We start from the raw sequence: 19,343 nt of genomic DNA on the forward strand, positions 1-19,343 counted from the left end.
ATTGTGGAAAATAATAGCTACTGAGGAAAGTACAGCTCTGCATTAGTAACCAAGTGGCATAATACTAGTTTCAATGTATTTGTACCTTGTAAACCTTTGGGATATGCTGTTGGAGAAAGTAGACAAACTAAAGGCTGACCAAACAAGTTGATAAAATTCTGAAACAGAAAGGGAAATTAGAATAATCAACACAAATAATTGAATATCTTAACAAAATTGCACTGAACAATAACGGTGGTCACGTTTGACTAGCAAGGATATAGCTTTATAAAATATCAGCATTTTCATTTCAGCTGATTTCCAGTTTCTCAGTTAACAACATGACTAATAAGTGACATCCCACTGTTCAATATTCAAAACTTTCAGTTTTTATGAAATCCCAAATTAGAATGATTTAAAATTTTATATAACCATTTATGTATCACTCTCTAGCTGTTCGCTATTCAAATCAGAATCCTGTTTCACAACCCCATTTTAGTTAGTTTTTCTCTTTCTGAAATAGGTTGTATTTTCTTCTTCATTTCCTGGAAATATCTTCATTCTTTGTCAGAAAAGACAACTCATTGCTTTAGCAGTATCTTTTTTTGTTTAAAGCCCTGCCACATGGTGCTGTGTGCCATGCCAAAGGCAGAATGATAGAAACCGAGAATATTGGTAAAATATAGAATGTAGACAATAGCATGACAGGAGCAAAGGACGGACATGAAATAGGTAAAATGATGGAATAATGGTTTATGACAAAGATAAGGTAGCGATGAACATCAGCGTGCACAACAGAATACCAACAGGGAGACGATCTTCATTTTTGATAGCTAACATGGGCTGAATAGCCTACTTCTGCTCCTATATCTTGGTCTAACATACGGAATACAGCATACAGTATAAGCTGTGGTGCAGTGTGCAAGGAGTTTTATTCCTCAAAGTGCACATCTTTTACAGAGCCATGCTAATCATCCTCCAAGCAAACGGTGAGTTGCCAGAGTCAGCACAATCTGCTTTTCCCCTCCCACTGTTCTTGCAATGAGACTTTTACTATTCTAACTTGACATCTGCCTCCAAATCATAGCCCTCTTAAATGCATTTTGGCCACGTACCATAAGATGCAGGAGCTGAATTGGGCCATTCCCTAATTTCACTGGGGTTAAATCATATGAGACAACACTGAGGGAATATCTTCAGCAAATTAGCTGCATTACCTCAGATGGACATTAGATGGCGCAATGTGCAGGCAATGACAAGTGTCATATGTAATTACATTTAATAGTTCAGTATCTTCTCACAGTTGGACTCAAGTGTCCAAAATGGGGCAAACATTTGATGACTTGAATGAATTTACAGAACAAAGGACAAATGATCTACAAATCCGTATTAAAAGGAGCAACTCCCATAAACACAAGATAGTCTGCAGATGCTGGAAATACAGAATAACACACAAAATGCTGGAGGAACTCAGTCGATCAGGCAGCTTCGAAAGGAATAAGAAATTAATGTTTTGGGCCAATGCACTTCATCAAGACTGGAAAGAAAGGGGGAGGAAGCCAGAAACAAACTCCCACACAGTTGGACAGCCAAATGTAATGGTAAACAGAAAATTTACAACGGTAGGCAAGACAAGTCCTTTAAAGCTGTGGTTAGAAACATTTAGAAATTTTACTCTACATTTGTCTCGCTGTACTTCATCTGTCCGTGCTAAATAAAGTGATGAAAAGAAAAACCCTTGCAAGCTTTGACATTTTTCACCTTAATTCTGAAAATTTATCAAAGATTTGTTTCCTTAAACCATTGAGCATATGTATATGAAACGCTGCTCTAGGAAAACAGCATCTATCACCAAAGATCCTCACCACCCAGGCCATGCTCTTTTCTCGCTGCTGCCATCAGGAACAGATGCCTCAGGACTCGCCCATCACGTTCAAGAACAGTTACTACCCCTCAACCAACAGGCTCTTGAGCAAAAGGGGATGACTACACTCATTCTAATTCTGGTGTTCCCACAACCAATGGTCTCACTTTAAGGATTCTTTATCTTGCTATTTCATGATGGTTATTTATTATTTATTTGTATTTGTATTTGCACATAATCCATTTATCCTGTTGACAGTTACCGTTCTAAAGATTTGCCAAATATATCACAGAAGAAGAATCTCAGGGTTGTCTGTGGTGATAGGTTTGTACTCGGAATATAAATTTTACTTTGAACTTAAGGTTGTTATAGCTGTGGATAGTAATGGGGACAAGCTCCCACTATCTATTAAATGCTCCTAAAGCCGTGCATTTCAAATAGCCTCTGACAACCAAGTTCAGCTACTGGCCTTCACATGAGCCTTAGCTACTAATCCCGGGGGAACCATTTCTACTGACAGAAGGGACAAAGGCAGGTTACTGACGCCTTAAAACCAGTCACTCTGGGCAGATGGGGCTTGGGAGCTCATGTAGGAGAAGGAAAACTCTAATCTTAAATATCCTCTGCCTTGCAGCTATTCCCACAGGGGAAGGTTACGGGAATAAACCACAATGAAAAATCCAGAGCTGGAGTCCCTAAGACAGTCCAATGTTGAGTTCAATGCTGACTGGCAACTCCTGCGATACTGCTGGTGCCATACTGTATCGGTCTCTGCCATTCCTTTGCATTCATCAGCTATGTGGAGAGAGGGAGCCTGCTGCATGGCCAACAGCTTGCTCTCCATAACGTACTGCCCTGGCTTGCGTATCATGTAGACAGCTAAAACGCAACATTCATCGTCGACCCTGACCAACGGCCTCATATCAAAAATTTAAGGAAAAGTTGGTCAAAGGGAAACTGGTGCTCATACATTAATTTTTGTCTTTTATGCACTTAAAATAGAAACACTATGACAAGAATGAGGAACCAAAGGGAGTTTCAGTTCTGTCGCACAAGTAACATAATACATGCAATATGCAATGAATAAATATTCCAAATGAGCTAAAATCTCAGAGACAGATTGCCATTACTAAACTAATTATTCAGGGGAAACCTTACAAAATGCTGTCTGGGGTGACCATGAGAGACTTGTCATTGGCAAAAATATTAGGCTATTGATAAAGGCACCATCCGGGACATGCATTCTACTTCTTACTACCATCAGCAAGGAGGTATAGGCAAAGACACAAACTCAACACTTTAGGAACGGCTTCTTCTCCCGTATCATCAGATTTCTGAACAGACAATGAACCAACCCATGAACACTACCACACTATTTTTGCTTTCATTTTGCACTATTTAATTATATCTATCTCTCTCTCTTCTCTTTCTCTTCGGTTGTCCATCAAAATCCGATGGCGATGTTCACTCCTTTAACGGTGAGATCTTTGATGACTATACAGTCCTATCCTGGACCCACAAGCTCTATTGCAGGTGGGACATGTATATGTGGTAGTGGTGGCAACCATGGCTGCATTTCTCCTGGCTCTCTTCTGCTGTCTTCGGGTTGTTCTTTCCATCTCCAGAATACAAACCCCGTCCCTACACAGCTGTCACCAAGCGGTACGGTCAGCAGCAACCTCCTCCAGGTCCTCGTGTCTGATCTTGCACCTCCTTAAAGCATTCTTCATCTGATCCTTATAGCGCTTCCTCAGCCCTCCAGCTGAGCGTCGACCATGATGTAGCCGGCCGTACAACACTCTGCGGGGTAGCCAATATGGGGGCATCTTTATCACGTGCCCCAGCCACTGCAGCTGATGCTGGGTGATCATGGCCTCAACACTCCTGCAGTTGGTCTTTACAAGTATTTCAGTGTGAGGCACCCGCTCACACCAGGTAATTCCCAGGATGCGCTGGAGGCAGCTTATGTGGAAGCGCTCCAAGGACTTGATGTGATGACTGTAGGTTACCCAAGCTTCACAGCTATAAAGGAGGGTGCTGACATAGACCGCTTGGAAAACGGCGACCTTTGTGGAGGGCCGAAGGCTCCTGTTCTGAAAGACTCTATGCCGAAGTCTCCCAAATGCAGCTACACACGTATATATATATATATATACACACACACACATACACAGTGCCAAAAATAGTAAAAAAAAGTATTCGCCCCCTTGGAAGTTTTCATGTTTTATTGCTTTACAACATTGAATCATAGTGTATTTAATTTGGCTTTTTTGACATTGATCAACAGAAAAAGATTTTCATGTCATAGTGAAAAAAGATCTCTACAAAGTGATCTAAATTCATTACAAATATAAAACACAAAACAATTCATTGCAATTATTTAATATGCACACCAAATAATCACTGGTGGAGCCAATTGTTTTTAGAAGTCACATAATTAGTTAAATGGAGATCTGGTTTTGAAGATCTGTGTGTAGTCAAAGTGTTTCAATTGACTGTAGTAAAAATATACCTGTATCTGGAAGGTTCAACTGCTGGTGAGTTAGTATCCTGGCAAAACCTACACCATAAAGACAAAAGAACACTCCAAGCAACTCCACAAAGAGGTTATTGAAAAGCACAAGACAGGAGATGGATACAAGAACATTTCCAAGTCACTGAATATCCCTTGGAGTACAGTTAAGTCAATCATCAAGAAATGCAAAGAATATGGCACAGCAGTAAATCTGCCTAGAGCAGGCCATCCTCAAAATCTGAGTGACCGTGCAAGAAAGGAACTAGTGAGGGAGGCCGCCAACAGACCTATGACAACTCTGAAGAAGTTACAAGCTTCAGTGGCTGAGATGGGAGAGACTGTGCATACAACAAATGTTGCCCGGGTGCATCACCAGTCGCAGCTTTATGTGAGAGTGGCAAAGAGAAAGCCACTGTTGAAAAAAACTCACACAAAATCTCGGTTAGAGTTTGCCGGAATGCATGTAGGAGACTCTGAAGTCAACTGGAGGAAGGTTCTATTGTCTGAAGAAACCAAAATTGAGCTTTTTGGCCATCAAACTAAACACTATGTTTGGTGTAAGCATCATCAAAAACACCATCCCTACCGTGAGGCATGGTGGTGGCTGCATCATGCTGTGGGGATGCTTCACTGCAGCAGGCCCTGGAAGTCTTGTGAAGGTAGAGGGTAAAATGAAAGCAGTAAAATACAGGGAAATCTGCGAGGACAACCTGATGCAGTCTACAAGAGAACTGTGACTTGCGAGAAGATTTGTTTTCCAGCAAGACAATGACCCCAAGCATAAAGGCAAAGCTTCACAGGAATGGCTTAAAAACAACAAAGTTGATGTCCTGGAGTGGTCAATTCAGAGTCCAAACCTTAATCCAATTGAGAATTTGTGGCTAGACTTGAAATGGGCTGTTTACTCACGATCCCCATGCATTCTGACAGAGCTCCAGCAGTTTTGTACAGAAGAATGGGGAAAAATTGCAGTGTCCAGATGTGCAAAGCTGATAGAGACCTATCCACACAGACTCAAGGCTGTAATTGCTGACAAGGGTGCATCTACTAAGTACTGACTTGAAGGAGGTGCATACTCATGCAACAATTATTTTGTGTTTTATATTTGTAATTCATTTAGATCACTTTGTAGAGATCTATTTTTATGTTGACACGAAACAGACTTTTTCCTGTTGGTCAGTGTCAAAAAAGTCCAATTAAATCCACTGATTCAATGTTGTAAAACAATGAAACACAAAAACTTCCAAGAGGGATCAATACTTTTTATAGGCACTGCATATGCAGCTTATAGTATTTTTATTACTGTGCTGTACAGCTGCTGTAGAGCTACAAATTTCATGATACGCATCAGTGATATTTAAACCTGATTTTGATTCTCTATGCTCTTACAATTCCATGATTTCTTTGCTGCATCCAAAGTTCAACACATTCATTGGCTATCGAGTAACTCAAGTTGGATGTACGCTGCTATTTCTCTCAAGCACTGCAGTATCAGTTGTTGATTTGAGAACCAAAGTAATTTGGGGCTCAAGAAAACAACTGTAACTGAAGGGCTTTTAGAAATTAAAATATTTTAATCCATTGAGCACATCTACATGGAGAGCTGTACCAGGAAAGCAGCATCTATTATCAAGGACCCTTACCATCCAGGCCAAGCTCTCTGCTCGCTGCTACCGTCAGGAAGCAGGTACAGGAGACCCAGGTCCAGGAACAGTTAACAATCAGACTCTTGAACCAGAGGGGATAACAACACTCACAACTTTCCTCACAACCTATGCTTTCATTTTCAAGCACTCTACATCTTATGTACTCGATATTTAATGCTTTCTTATCTACATATCAATCTATCTATTTCCTTCCTTCCTTCTTGTATTTGCACAGTTTGTTGTCTTATGCACATTGGTTGCTTGCTCATCTTTGTTTTGTGTGGTTTTTCATTGATTCTATTGTTTCTTTGTACTTACTATACATGCCCACAAGAAAATGAATCTCAGGGTAGAATATGCTGATATATATGTACTTTGAAATAAGTTTACTTTGAACTTTGAACATCACAAGGCAGAGGCACTTTAATATAGTGTGCATTAAAGTACAGACAAAATCTGAGTGGAAAACCAAAATTTGATGAAATCTGCTGTTCATCCACTCATAACCACATTTGTCAAACTGGGTTATTATTTCCATTTTATTCAGTTTGCACGGTGGTGAGCATTCTCACTGATTGCATCAAAGTCTGATTTGGAGGTTCCAGTGCACAGGATCACAAGAGGCTCCAGAGCAGGGGTTTCCAACTTTTTTTTATGCCATGGACCAACACCATTAAGCAAGGGGTCCAAGGACCCCATATTGGGAACCCCTGCTCTAGAAGGTTGTTGATTCAGCCAGCTCCATCATAGGCACAAACCTTCCCACCTTCAAGGACATCCTCAAGAAGGTGGCATCCATCACTGAGGACTCTCACTATCCAGAACATGCCCACTTCTCATTAGTACCATCAGAAAGGAGTTACAGGGCCTAAAGACCCACACTTCACATGTTAGAAACAGCTTCTTTCCCTCTGTCATCAGATTTATAAACAGTCCATGAACACTACCTCATTATTGCTCTTTTGCAATATTTGTTCTTGCAACTTATAGTAATTTTTATGTCCTGTGCTGTACTGCTCTCACAAAACAACACGACAGTGATAATAAACCTGATTCTGATTCAGTTGAGCTTTACCCATGACATGAATAATAACATAACAAGAAAGACATGACTCAGTCTTAGTTTTGCTCATTCTATTTATCCTCCTTACAATTGTGGGAGGACGGAGGAGGGAATGGCAGAGGTGATGATTCAGCATTAGCTTTCCTAAGCTCTTTATTTTATTAGAATCAGAGAGCATTGCATAACAAAACTCACGTTTGACAACATGGGGGAGAAAACTTGCAATAGGTACATAAATTCAAGTACATGGACACCATAAATGGGTATAAACTAATTAATTCTTAATGTTCTGCTCATTAGAAGTAGAAGAGGCAAGGATTACAGCATTCAAGGTTAATCATTTGAACAAAAATTTTGCTATATACATTATCTTGTCAAAACATACCCTTCAATGTCATTGCATAGTCTGCAGTAGATAAACAACATATCATGATCACTTTCCTGCTTCCCTTTTATTTTTTCTTCTTATTGGGCTGCCCTGTTTCTGCCTTCCCGTCAATGAAATAATTCATCTTTATTTGTTGTATTACACTGCCTCTCAGATCTTTGAAATTGTTTTGGAAAAAAGGAGCAATAAAAAAATCCAAACAGTTTCTGGAAGCTGCATGTACATTTTGTAGCAAAAACACATCATTAAAATTTTGAAAATTAAAGCATCAATTACTCTATTTTAAAATAATATCATTTAAGTGCAACAACCCAAAAATATACCTTTAGAAAAATTACATCTGTGCTTATGCAAATCTAGTTTGGGAAGACATCTTTAAAGAAGCATTTTAGCTTACCTTATATGCTATACTATTTGAAGAGTCTACAATTAGAAACAATGGTTTCCGTGTAAAAGGAAAAAAGTCACCCGGATGAAGACTAAGGAGCAGAGAAAATAAACAAGGGTTAGAGCAATCTGAAGGGTAATTTTACCAAAAAAAAAGCCTTGCACACTAGGTATCACTATAGGTCTACAATGAATGATTGAAGTGTAGATGACAGAATTATGGATTTAACATTATTTAAAACCAGTGAACAGTATGCAATGCACATGCTATACATGGTAACTGACCCCTCAAAAAAGGTCATTTTTATTTGCATTCACTGTAAGCGTATCTGGAATCACATACTTTCCATAATTCTTTCCATAAATGATATTAATAAACCAATTGTGTTTTAAATGGCAGTTCCCAGAGTTTCAATACATAACTAATGAGACCAACTTTTCACTCCAAGATATAATTAATTACCTGAATTTTAATGACTCAACTGGGATTCCTAATTCTTGTCAGGCCAAGCCTATGGATTGCTAGACCAGTAACTTAACACCATGTTTAATCCGTACAGCTCTTGCCTGGTGCAGATTAAAAATCTGGGTACAGGAGGGAACCATTATGGAAACCACAATGACTCAATAAAATATATATCTATAGATGATTCTATAAACATTCTGCTGTAAAAATTCACCGGCAGTTTAAGAAAATGAGAGGCAAAGATAAAGCCATAGATGCCGTAACCTTTTAATATTCCAAAGCATAAAATACACCAGTACAATAAATATGAAAATTATTTACAGCTTTCCTTTTTTACTTGTGGTATTTTCATTCATAGGCAATTCTGCCCTAATTTCATACATCTATTATACAAAAACTAGTGACTGCTTTAAATATATTGGACTTGGTAAATTTTGAACTGCTCAATACCTGCACGAAGAGTAATATCGTTCTGACATACCAGTGCATTTCTTTAAACGAATTGCTGCGTTTTTGTATTACTTCCATGTTTCCTGTGTCACGATTATTGTTGGTGAGTACTCCTCCAAAGTCATAAGGACCTAAACAGGTGAACAGACATTCATGCAAAATTTTACAACAAATTTCACATCTGCTAGTGCTATTGAAATTGATTCTCAGATTCTTACTTCCATTCTCACTGCACACAAACCATGTTACATTATATTTTTGTTCATCACAATATTGATCAAAACAGGGCTTCATGGACAATTGAAACGTAATGATTATCGCATCCCTCATTTACAAAACAAACCCCAGGGCACCACAAGAGTGCCACCGATGAATTCAGTAGTCCTCTTCTCCACAGCGATCACAGTCCATTTAATTAAATCAATCCCTAATTTCCATCATACATCGTTTGAGCCTTGCCTTCAACTCCAAATATCCCAAGTTTTGAAATTCCCTTCATAAACCTTTCTCCTTCTTTAAAATCTACTTTTTTGACCAAGCTTTTAGGCACCCCTTTTACTATGAACCGTTGTATTCTGGATATGTCAAAGGCAAAAATGAAAGCTGTTAGGAAGAAAATAATGTTATTGATATTAATCTTTAAAGCATTACGCAATCTACAGCCAGTATCGCACTTCAGCTATCATGATCTGGAATGCACTACCTGACATTCAACCTTCAACCTCAAATCCTAACTCTTCACAGAAATCCATGAAACAAAAAGTGCACTGAGTGAATAATACACATCAGAACCCAAAGTCCCATCTCTCCCTCCATTGCACAAGCACCAGTAGTAGTAGCGACCCTTTCATATACATAATCGTCAGAAAAATTCTCCTATGCCCAATTAAATCTAAATCTCCTCGAGATTAAATGCCCATAATGCAATTCAAACCCAAAGGATGACTGGAAACAACTCATTAAGTTACCTTCATAATCACAGCGACCTGTGGGAAACACACCAGTAGCTGACAGGTACACCAGCAGGACGCTGTTTCCAGGCAGCTCCTGAAAATGAAGGCATTATTCTCATTGACATGCTTCTCAATTAATTACTGAAAAGTTCTAATTTAAAAACTATCCTTAATTTAAATAGTTCTGGGCCTTAATTTAAACTGGTTGGTGTTCAGAAGAACGAGGAGGGATCTCATTGAAACCTATCAAATATTCAAAGCCCAGACAGAGTTGATATGGAGAGGATGCTTCCTATAGTTGGGCAGGGGGGTCTAGGAGCAGAGTACACAGCCTCAGAATAGAAGGACATCCATTTAGAACAGAATTTCTTCTGTCAGAGGGTGGTGAATCTGTGGAATTCATTGCCACAGATGCCTGTGGATGTCAAGACATTGGGTATACTTTATAGAGAGGATGAAAGGTTCTTGATTGGTCAGTGTGTCAAAAGTTATAGGGAAAAGGCAGGAAAATGGGATTGAGTAGGATAATAAATCAGTCATGATGGAATAGCCGAGCAGACTCAATGGGCTTAATTCTGATCTTTTTAATTATGGTTTTATGGTCTTAAATAAGTATAATAGCATGACAGATTAAACTGAAATAAGAAGAGATTTTACAAGATTTCACAGAACATTGAACTGTATCGCACAGTCCAAACCCTTCGGCCAACAATGCTGACCTTTAAACTATTCCAAGATCAACCTAAAGCTTCTCTCCTAAATTTTTCTTTCATCCATGTGCCTACCTAAGAGTTTTGTTGACAGGTTTAAAGACAGTTCCATGTTAATCAAGTGTTCACTAGTTCTATTTAATTTTGCATATTCTTACAATCATTTGATTCAGCTTTCTGTAATAATTATAAGCTATTGTTGATCATAACTTTCCTATTTCACCAAAATGGAAAAATATAAACAGACCTTAAATGATGCAGAAAGAAATGTATAAAGTTGACTGAATGTTGGCTTGTACAGCAAATATTTATGTGGATTTTCTCGTTTTGATGGCTTCTCTGTTGGCTCCTGGAGAGAAAAGGCAGACAGTACAAATTCCATGATGTAATTTTCATTTAAATACTTCAACCCGTTTACATTTCATGATTGCCTACATACTATTCTCGGTTCATGTAACCTGCTCCCGCATCCTGTCAAAGATGGTTTAAAACTAAGCCAAATAAAACATTATTGCTACATTGTAAGTTTAAAATCAGACCACTTTTGCATGGAAAGGTTAAAATTAGTTTTTACTCTGTAATGGAAGGAATAAACAGGTGCTACACCTTGCCCAAGGGTGACCTGCAGGCTAGCAGAGGGAACAAGCGCCTTACAACTCCTTTGGGAAAGACCTACTGTATCTCCACCCCACCAGCCAAGAGGAGTAGTATCTTCACTAACCTGAACAGAAAGGAATGGCAGCAAGGAAGTAAGTGTTAGATAATTTACACGTTTCAGTTAAGTGTTTTCAATCTGGTTTTAAGGTTACTTTTAAAATTTCAACAATTTCAATTGTTTTAATTTAGTAGATTTTAAATCTCTCTGAATACATCCAATATGCAATTCTTCCCTCAGGATTTCCATGGTTTTCCGATTAAGCATTTATTGCCCATCTCTACCACAACGTTTGAGAAAATGAAGTACAGTGACCTTCGTGAACCACTCTAGTCCTTCTCTCTCAGTGCTGTTCGGAAGAGGGTGCCAGGATTAAGACCCAGAAAAACCAAGAGGTAAGGTGTTATATTTGGGTGGAGATACAGATACAAGTTAGGTCAGTAGGCAAATGGAATTAAGCACTCTGCACTTATTAACAAGCATCCCTATTTATAATATTGTGATGGAAGAAAGGTCATTGATAAAGCAGCTGAAGTTGATCCCCAGTGACCTGCATTCAGCCCTGACCTTCAGAGCTATCAGTTTCCCTGTGACTCAGTGAGCATGGGAGAGATAACGAGGCTATAGGGAAATAACTGGGAAAATGAGGTTCATGTTCTGAATGACCTCCTCTTTTGCAAGGAAGTTCTACAGTTGGACCTAGGACATTACTCTGAGAAAAGTCTTGGGGCTAACATATGAGAAGCATTTGATAGCGCTGGGTCTGTATTTGCTGAAGTTTGGAAGAATGAAGAGGAATCCTATTGAAACCTATTGAATACTGAAAGGCCTAGATAGAGTAGACATGGAGAGAATGCTTCCTAAAGTAGGGGATCTAGGACCGGAGGGCACAGCCTCAGAATAGAAGGGCAACCCTTTAGAGCAGAGATGCAGAGGAGTTCCTTTAGCCGGATGGTGGTGAATCTGTGGAATTCATTGATATAGATGGCACAAGGTAAGACCTGTCACTGACAAGAGAAAGTCTGCAGATGCTGGAAATCCAAGCAACACATACAAAATGCTGGAGGAACTCAGCAGGCCACGCAGCATCTATGGAAAAAAGTACAGTCAGTGTTTCGGGCCAAAACCCTTCGGCAGGACTAGAAAAAAACGCTAAGGAGTATATTTGAAAGGTGGGGGGAGGGGAGAGAGAAGCGTCAGGCGATAGGTAAAACTTGGAGGGGGAGGGATGAAGCAAAGAGCTAGGAAGTTGATTGGTGAAAGAGACAGAAGCCCATGGAAGAAAGAAGAAGGGGGGTGAGGAGCACCAGAGGGAGGTGGTGTGGGGGCAAGGAGATAACATGAGAGAGGGATAAGGGAAGGGAAATGGTGAAAGGTGGGGAGGGGTGGTGGAGGCATTATTGGAAGCTTGAGAAATCAATGTTCATGCCACTAGGTTGGAGGCTACCCAAAAAGAATATAAGGTATTGTTCTTCCAACCTAAGTGTGGCCATATTCCAGCAGGAGGAGGCCATGGATGGACATATCAGAATGGGAACGGGAAGTGGAATTAAAATGGATGATATATTAGAATGGGAATGGGAAGTGGCATTAACATGGGTGGACATGATTGGAAGACCTGTCACTGGACTTTCACCAGGACTCCTCGATACCACACTAGTCAAATTTTGGCTTGAAGTCAAAGGCAGTCACTCTCACCTCACATATGGAATTCAGCTCCTTGCTCTATTTTTGGACTGGGACTGTGACGGAGCTGAGTGGCTACTGGAGGAAAACCTACTCAGCAAGTACATGCCACTTGAAGCAAGATGACTTCTATCACTTTACTCGTGTTTGAAATAACTTGGATTGGATACGTGTGCATAAGTACATTCAATATGACTGTATTCATGCATTAGTTGCTGTGCTATTCTAGAATGTTAATGCTGCAGATATGCAGGAGACAAATCTAGATCTAGTGCATGTGGTCAGGGGTGACAATATAAGATTTGTCATTGGCAAAACATTCACTCATTCGTTCATTATATGCTGTGTTCTGATATAGGCAATCATGGACTTTCCATGACCATGACTGTTCTTAACAAATTCTTCTACAGAAGTGGTTCAACATTGCCTTCTTCTGGGCGATGCCTTTAAAAGACAGGTGACCCCAGCCATTATCAATACACTTCAGAGATTGTCTACCTGGCGTCAGTGGGCACATAACCAGGACTTGATATGCTCCAGCAGCTCATACAACCATCCACCACATGCTCCCATAGCTTCATGTGACCTTGATCGGGAGTAGGAGGCTAAGCAGGTGCTACACCTTGCCCAAGGGTAACCTGCAGGCTAGCAGAGGGAAGGAGTGCCTTACTCCTTCTTTGGTAGAGATGTATCTCCGTTCTACTACCCAAAAATATTAGGCTATTGAAAAAGGCATCATTAAGTTTTCTCACCATTCGGAACATGTCCTCTTCTCATTACTACCATGAGAGAGATACAGGAGCCTGAAGATACACACTCAACGGTTTGGGAACACCTTCTTAGCTTCTACCATCAGATTACTGAAAGGTCCATAAACCTATGAATGCTACCTTGCTATTCCTCTTTCAAACTATTTACTTTCATTGTAACTTATAAAAATTTGTTATGCTTGCAGTGTACTGCTGTCACAGCATGACAAATTCCATGATTAACTTCAGAGAAAATACACATGACAATAAACCTGATTCTGAAAGGCATGAAATGCCCAACTGTTATCCTTGGCACTCAAAGTACACTCACTTTGGGGGTGAAACTGAATCTGGGTTTTTATGTTAGAAATATTGGGAGTCTAACCCAAAAAAACTAGATGGGTTTACTAATAAATTTGAGGCTAAGCCCATTTAAACTATGGTACCTCTAGGCAACCTCTCTTTATATCACTATTTTATTTATTTACCGATACAATAAGGTAACAGGCCCTTCCAGCCCAACGAGCCCATGTAATGCAATTTCACTCATGTAACCAACTTCGTACATCTTTGGAATGTGGTAGGAAACTCACACAGTGACGGGGAGAATGTATAAACTCCTTAGAGACAGTAGTGGGAATTGAGCCCAGATTGCTAGCGCTGTAATAGCATTACGCTAAGTGCAATACTAGTACACTGACCTTTTTGCCAGCTGGTGGCGCTTTGAGCTCTTTTGACTTTTTCAAGTGCTACATGGTTGTTCAAAGGCTCATTTATTATCAAGGTATGTATGCAGTAAACAACTCAAGATTCTTTTCCAGATAGCCATGAAACCATGGAAGTTAGTTCAAAGAGAAACAGCACACCCACCCCCACACCTGCACAAAAAAATGGCAACACAATCATCAAACCCAAACCCTCCTCCCCCACACCAAATGTAGCAAGAAGAATGGCCCACAAACCCCACTCCCCCCACACAAAATGCAACAAGAATATCAGCTCCCAAATCTCCCTCCTCCGCACAAAAGACTAACAAAAACATGAGAAGAACTTTGAACCCCAAACACCCCCTCGCCTGCACAAAAAACAATAAGAAAGAATGGGCAATACCACAGAATATAAAAACCATAAGTCTGGAAAAAGCCCATAGTCCACAGTCCAAATCAATAAAGGCAGAACCTTGGTAACATCCTCCGACATCATCGAAAGAGAGAGACACCACTCAAACACAGAGCCCTACCCTCTGGGCACAGTCATGGCCACACTGCCTCCTGCTCTGGCAGTGACGAGATCCCATCAGTGATCCAAAGACAGGTGGTCGGCGCTGAACCCTCGTTTGCCTTCCACATTCACCTTGATGTTCAATCTTCCTCGTCACTTTACTCAGCAAAATAGAGTTGAACATCGGCTCACAAACCATCTCATAGTTTCTTCGCCTCGAGGCTCGCACTCGCTTCCCAGAATCTTCTCAGAGAAAACAAAGCGCTGGATGATTCAATCAATCTCCAAACTGTAAATCAAAGGCTCTAGCAGTTCCAGAAACACATTTAAGATGAAAAACAGACGTAAAAGTGAAATGAACAGCTTTGTGGTCTATCCAGAAGATGTCAATTGAGGGAGCGTTGTATGCAGGTGCCATCTCTTGTCAAATCTTCTTGATTTTCCTTCCTTTTAAAGGGTTCATACACAAAGTATTAACCTATCTGATCTCTCCACAGATCCCGACAGGTCCACAGAGTTTCAGATCCTAATCAATCTATTCTGTCTTTCCTGGCCAAGCTGACTCAGCTCCCTCTCACAAACAGAAGCACATAATGGTCAGTATAGCAATACACTTGAAGCAGCAGGTCAGGTTACTGGCAAAATATTGTAACAGTGTAAAAGATTGGAACTTGCATTAGTTATTCCAAACCAAACCAATGAGAGTTGTATTTGATGTGAATCCATCACTTCTAAATAACGTTAAGAAAAGAATTTATAATATTAAACTGGAATCATCTCTTACCTGCGCTCCAGTCTTGCCTAACTGCGAAGTCAAATTAATAGGTTCTCGTTCCAGGGCCTGCAGCATTCTGAACATGTCAATAGTTAATTCACTGAACTTAACCTAAAATTTAAAAAAAGCAAATCATAAATGATCACAGAAATTAACACCTCTGCTTAATAGCATACACAGACCTATTTTATACCAACACAGATAATACCAACTCAGGTTTTAAACAAGAGCCCAAGCTCAGTTTTACATTGGTCCGAAGCAGTGAATATTGCATAGGCCACCAGTTTATTATTGAAGGAAATCAAGCTACAGTCCATCAAAATCCCACTGTGCATTCTTAAACAACTAAGACTCTGCTTTACAAATCAACTCTGCAAAAAAAAATTGTTCTGCACTGCACAGGAGACTTGAGTCAGTTTTGTGTATGCTCCTGTATTCTAAGATGTGGCATGCAATCCCTCACGCTCATTGGAACTGTGGCTTCCATGCATAACGTGCAGGCAACAAAGTCTCAGGTGAATGAAGGAAAGAGCACCACATTGACTACATGACAGCACTGACGGTCTTCTAGGGCAGGAACAGAGGCAATTGAGGTCTCAGTATCATTTGATGAATTTAGCTGATGTGTACCCCAGCAGATTCATTTGCACTTCACACTATCACAGGAGTGACAACAATCAAGCACTGCACAACATATACCAGTGTTGTGAGTTCATTAGCCTCTGTCAGCAACTGCATGACTTGCACAGGGGACCTCAGTGTATCTTTCCAAAATGTACTGTGCACCTAGAATTGCTGATTGCTTTCAGCAATCAGTTTCAAGCCAAATTCTGTTCTATAGCAGATACAAATGACAGGCTACTCCACAGAAAATATATCTTAGTATTTCACATCTCCAACATCCAATTAAAAAATTAAAATCAACAAATTAGGAATTTTTTAAAAAACTGCAGATACTAGAAAACTAAAATATAAATTGAAAACATTCAGTGAGGCAGCCAAGATAATATAAGACACAGGAACAGAATTGTGCCATTCGACCCATGAAGTACGCTCCACATTTCAATCATTGCTGACTTATACTCTCTCAAACCTTGTGGAAATGACAACATTCGTGGAATTAGGAACAGAGTTAACATTCCAGTTTGAGGACCCCCTTGGCAGTTTACATGAAGGGTCTTCAACAATCTGAAAGTTAAATAGGATGTAACTTTAAAGTCACAGAACAAGGTCAAAGTAAATTTATTATCAAAGTATGTATATGTCACCATATACTACCCTGAGATTATTTCCTGCAGACAGTGAGCACCACTGTAGCATAGCGGTTAGCACGATGCTATTACAGGTTAGAGTATTGCAGACTTTGGAGTCCAATTCCTGCATCATTCTGTAAGGAGTCTCTGTACATCCTCCCTGGGTGCTCCGGTCTCCTCCCACAGTCCAGAGATGTACTGTGTAGTTTAAACGGTCATTGTAAATTGTCCCATGATTAGGTAGGGTTAATTGAGGCTGTGGTGTGACTTGAAGGGCCAGAAGGACTACACTACATCGGTAAGTAAAATAAACATCTAAGGAAAATACAGAAATACAATAGAATTTATGAAGAACTATACGTAAATGAAAAGTGACAAACAGCCAGTGTACAAATGGCCTAATTCTGCTTCTATGTCTTATGGTTTAAACGAAGACAAACTGCAAATATAGGGACATTATGCTGCTTAACTGGGACAGGAGACTGTTGCCCAACAGCTTCTAACTAGTGTCAGTTGTGTGCATCTTGCATTTGTGTGTACATCATACTTAGTACGAACAGTCAGTTGCATGTGTTTGTACTCATAAAGAGTGATTTTTGCGACTGATAGTTGGTGAGGAATAAGCAGTAAGACAATTCAGAACTGCTTTGCTCACTGCAGTTTGGATATGCCAGAAACGGCTGGGAGTGAAAAGGAAACAGTTTTACTACTTCAACAAGTTTGAAGTTATCAACAACCATCTTGAATGCTATAATGAAAATGAGATTTGGAGGATGCAATCATTAAGAGCTTTGTATGAAGGCAGTCCATTATGTGCACTAAGTGTCTACGCTGATTTTATTCAGTTTCCGTCAATCAAAGGAACATGGCAGTGTACACAGGATGAATTCCTGGGTTAATAACTATTAGAAACTAACACCAGAGATTGACAGTGTTTTAACTTGTTCTGAATTTCATTTAAATATATATAGTTTGTCTTTTTCTTAATATACCTTTTTAACTATTTCCATGAAACTTTGGCTAATTGGACCAAAATGTACTGGTTCTAATGTGTCCCAATTAACTGGAATCCACTATATATCATTCCAAATGGGTCACTTAGAGACCTTCAACAATTTGATACGCTTATTATCTTTGCTGGCTACAACAAGGTAGCTTTTCTAATTTGTTTCTGCTTCTGTTTTCTAATTTCCTCACTCAGTAGGAAAGCTGTGATAGTGTGAGCCACTGCCTTTTCCCAGTTTGTCAATTAGAAGCAGGGCTGCGGACCAGGCCTTGAGAAGAAAACAAGCAGAGGAAATTGCTCTACTGCCGTGAGCCACATAATGCTCCCTACAGTAAAGAACTGAAACAGCCAGCAAGAATAAAGGCTGGAGTTAAAGGCTGGAATTTAAGGCTGCAGCAACTGATACAATGGACCTCGGGGCACACACTACACTGCATATATGTGTTAACCATAGAAACCATAGAAAAACTGTAGCACAGAAACAGGCCTTTTGGCCCTTCTTGGCTGTGCCGAACCATTTTCTGCCTAGTCCCACTGACCTGCACACGGACCATATCCCTCCATACACCTCCCATCCATGTATCTGTCCAATTTATTCTTAAATGTTAAAAAAGAACCCGCATTTACCACCTCGTCTGGCAGCTCATTCCACACTCCCACCACTCTCTGTGTGAAGAAGCCCCCCTCTAATGTTCCCTTTAAACTTTTCCCCCTTCACCCTTAACCCATGTCCTCTGGTTTTTTTCTCCCCTTGCCTCAGTGAAAAAAGCCTGTTTGCATTCACTCTATCTATACCCATCATAATTTTATATACCTCTATCAAATCTCCCCTTATTCTTCTACGCTCCAGGGAATAAAGTCCTAACCTATTCAACCTTTCTCTGTAACTGAGTTTCTCAAGTCCCGGCAACATCCTTGTAAACCTTCTCTGCACTCTTTCAACCTTATTAATATCGTTCCTGTAATTTTGTGACCAAAACTGAACACAGTACTCCAGACAACACACATAAAAGTTGCTGGTGAACGCAGCAGGCCAGGCAGCATCTCTCGGAAGAGGTGCAGTCGACGTCTCAGGCCTGACGAAGGGTCTCGGCCTGAAACATCGACTGCACCTCTTCCTGGAGATGCTGCCTGGCCTGCTGCGTTCACCAGCAACTTTTATGTGTGTTGCTTGAATTTCCAGCATCTGCAGAATTCCTGTTGTTTGCATTTTTAAACAGTACTCCAGATTCGGCCTCACCAATGCCTTATACAACCTCATCATAACATTCCAGCTCTTATATTCAATACTTTGATTAATAAAGGCTCTCTTTATGACCCTATCTACCTGTGACGCCACTTTTAGGGAATTTTGTATCTGTATTCCCAGATCCCTCTGTTCTACTGCACTCCTCAGTGCCTTACCATTTACCCTGTATGTTCTACCTTGGTTTGTCCTTCTAAAGTGCAATACTGTACCTCACACTTGTCTTATTAAACTCCATCTGCCATTTTTCAGCCCATTTTTCCAGCTGGTCCAAATCCCTCTGCAAGCTTTGAAAACCTTCCTCACTGTCCACTACACCTCCAATCCTTGT

General features: G+C 40.1%; 1 protein-coding gene and 1 long non-coding RNA gene across 7 annotated transcripts in view; one reads left to right on the forward strand and one right to left on the reverse strand.

Annotated features, from left to right (window-relative positions):
• LOC140186060 (uncharacterized) overlaps positions 1–19,343 on the forward strand; it is a 43,284-nt gene that overhangs the window by 20,950 nt on the left and 2,991 nt on the right. For all 3 annotated transcript variants that reach the window (XR_011882772.1, XR_011882773.1, XR_011882774.1), the window contains exons 2-3: positions 11,009–11,170; positions 11,317–11,471. This is a non-coding gene — a long non-coding RNA (uncharacterized lncRNA). The remainder of the gene's footprint in view (positions 1–11,008; positions 11,171–11,316; positions 11,472–19,343) is intronic.
• Positions 1–19,343, reverse strand: part of scai (suppressor of cancer cell invasion) — a 144,111-nt gene that overhangs the window by 13,231 nt on the left and 111,537 nt on the right. For all 4 annotated transcript variants that reach the window (XM_072239899.1, XM_072239900.1, XM_072239901.1 and 1 more), the window contains 6 exons: positions 15,517–15,618; positions 10,669–10,770; positions 9,727–9,805; positions 8,790–8,889; positions 7,853–7,934; positions 86–158 (listed from right to left, as the gene is read on the reverse strand). In XM_072239899.1, coding sequence (XP_072096000.1) covers positions 86–158; positions 7,853–7,934; positions 8,790–8,889; positions 9,727–9,805; positions 10,669–10,770; positions 15,517–15,618 — 538 coding nt within the window. The remainder of the gene's footprint in view (positions 1–85; positions 159–7,852; positions 7,935–8,789; positions 8,890–9,726; positions 9,806–10,668; positions 10,771–15,516; positions 15,619–19,343) is intronic.

Source organism: Mobula birostris, chromosome 22 (genome assembly GCF_030028105.1).
Source record: "Mobula birostris isolate sMobBir1 chromosome 22, sMobBir1.hap1, whole genome shotgun sequence".
Classification (NCBI taxonomy): domain Eukaryota; kingdom Metazoa; phylum Chordata; class Chondrichthyes; order Myliobatiformes; family Myliobatidae; genus Mobula; species Mobula birostris.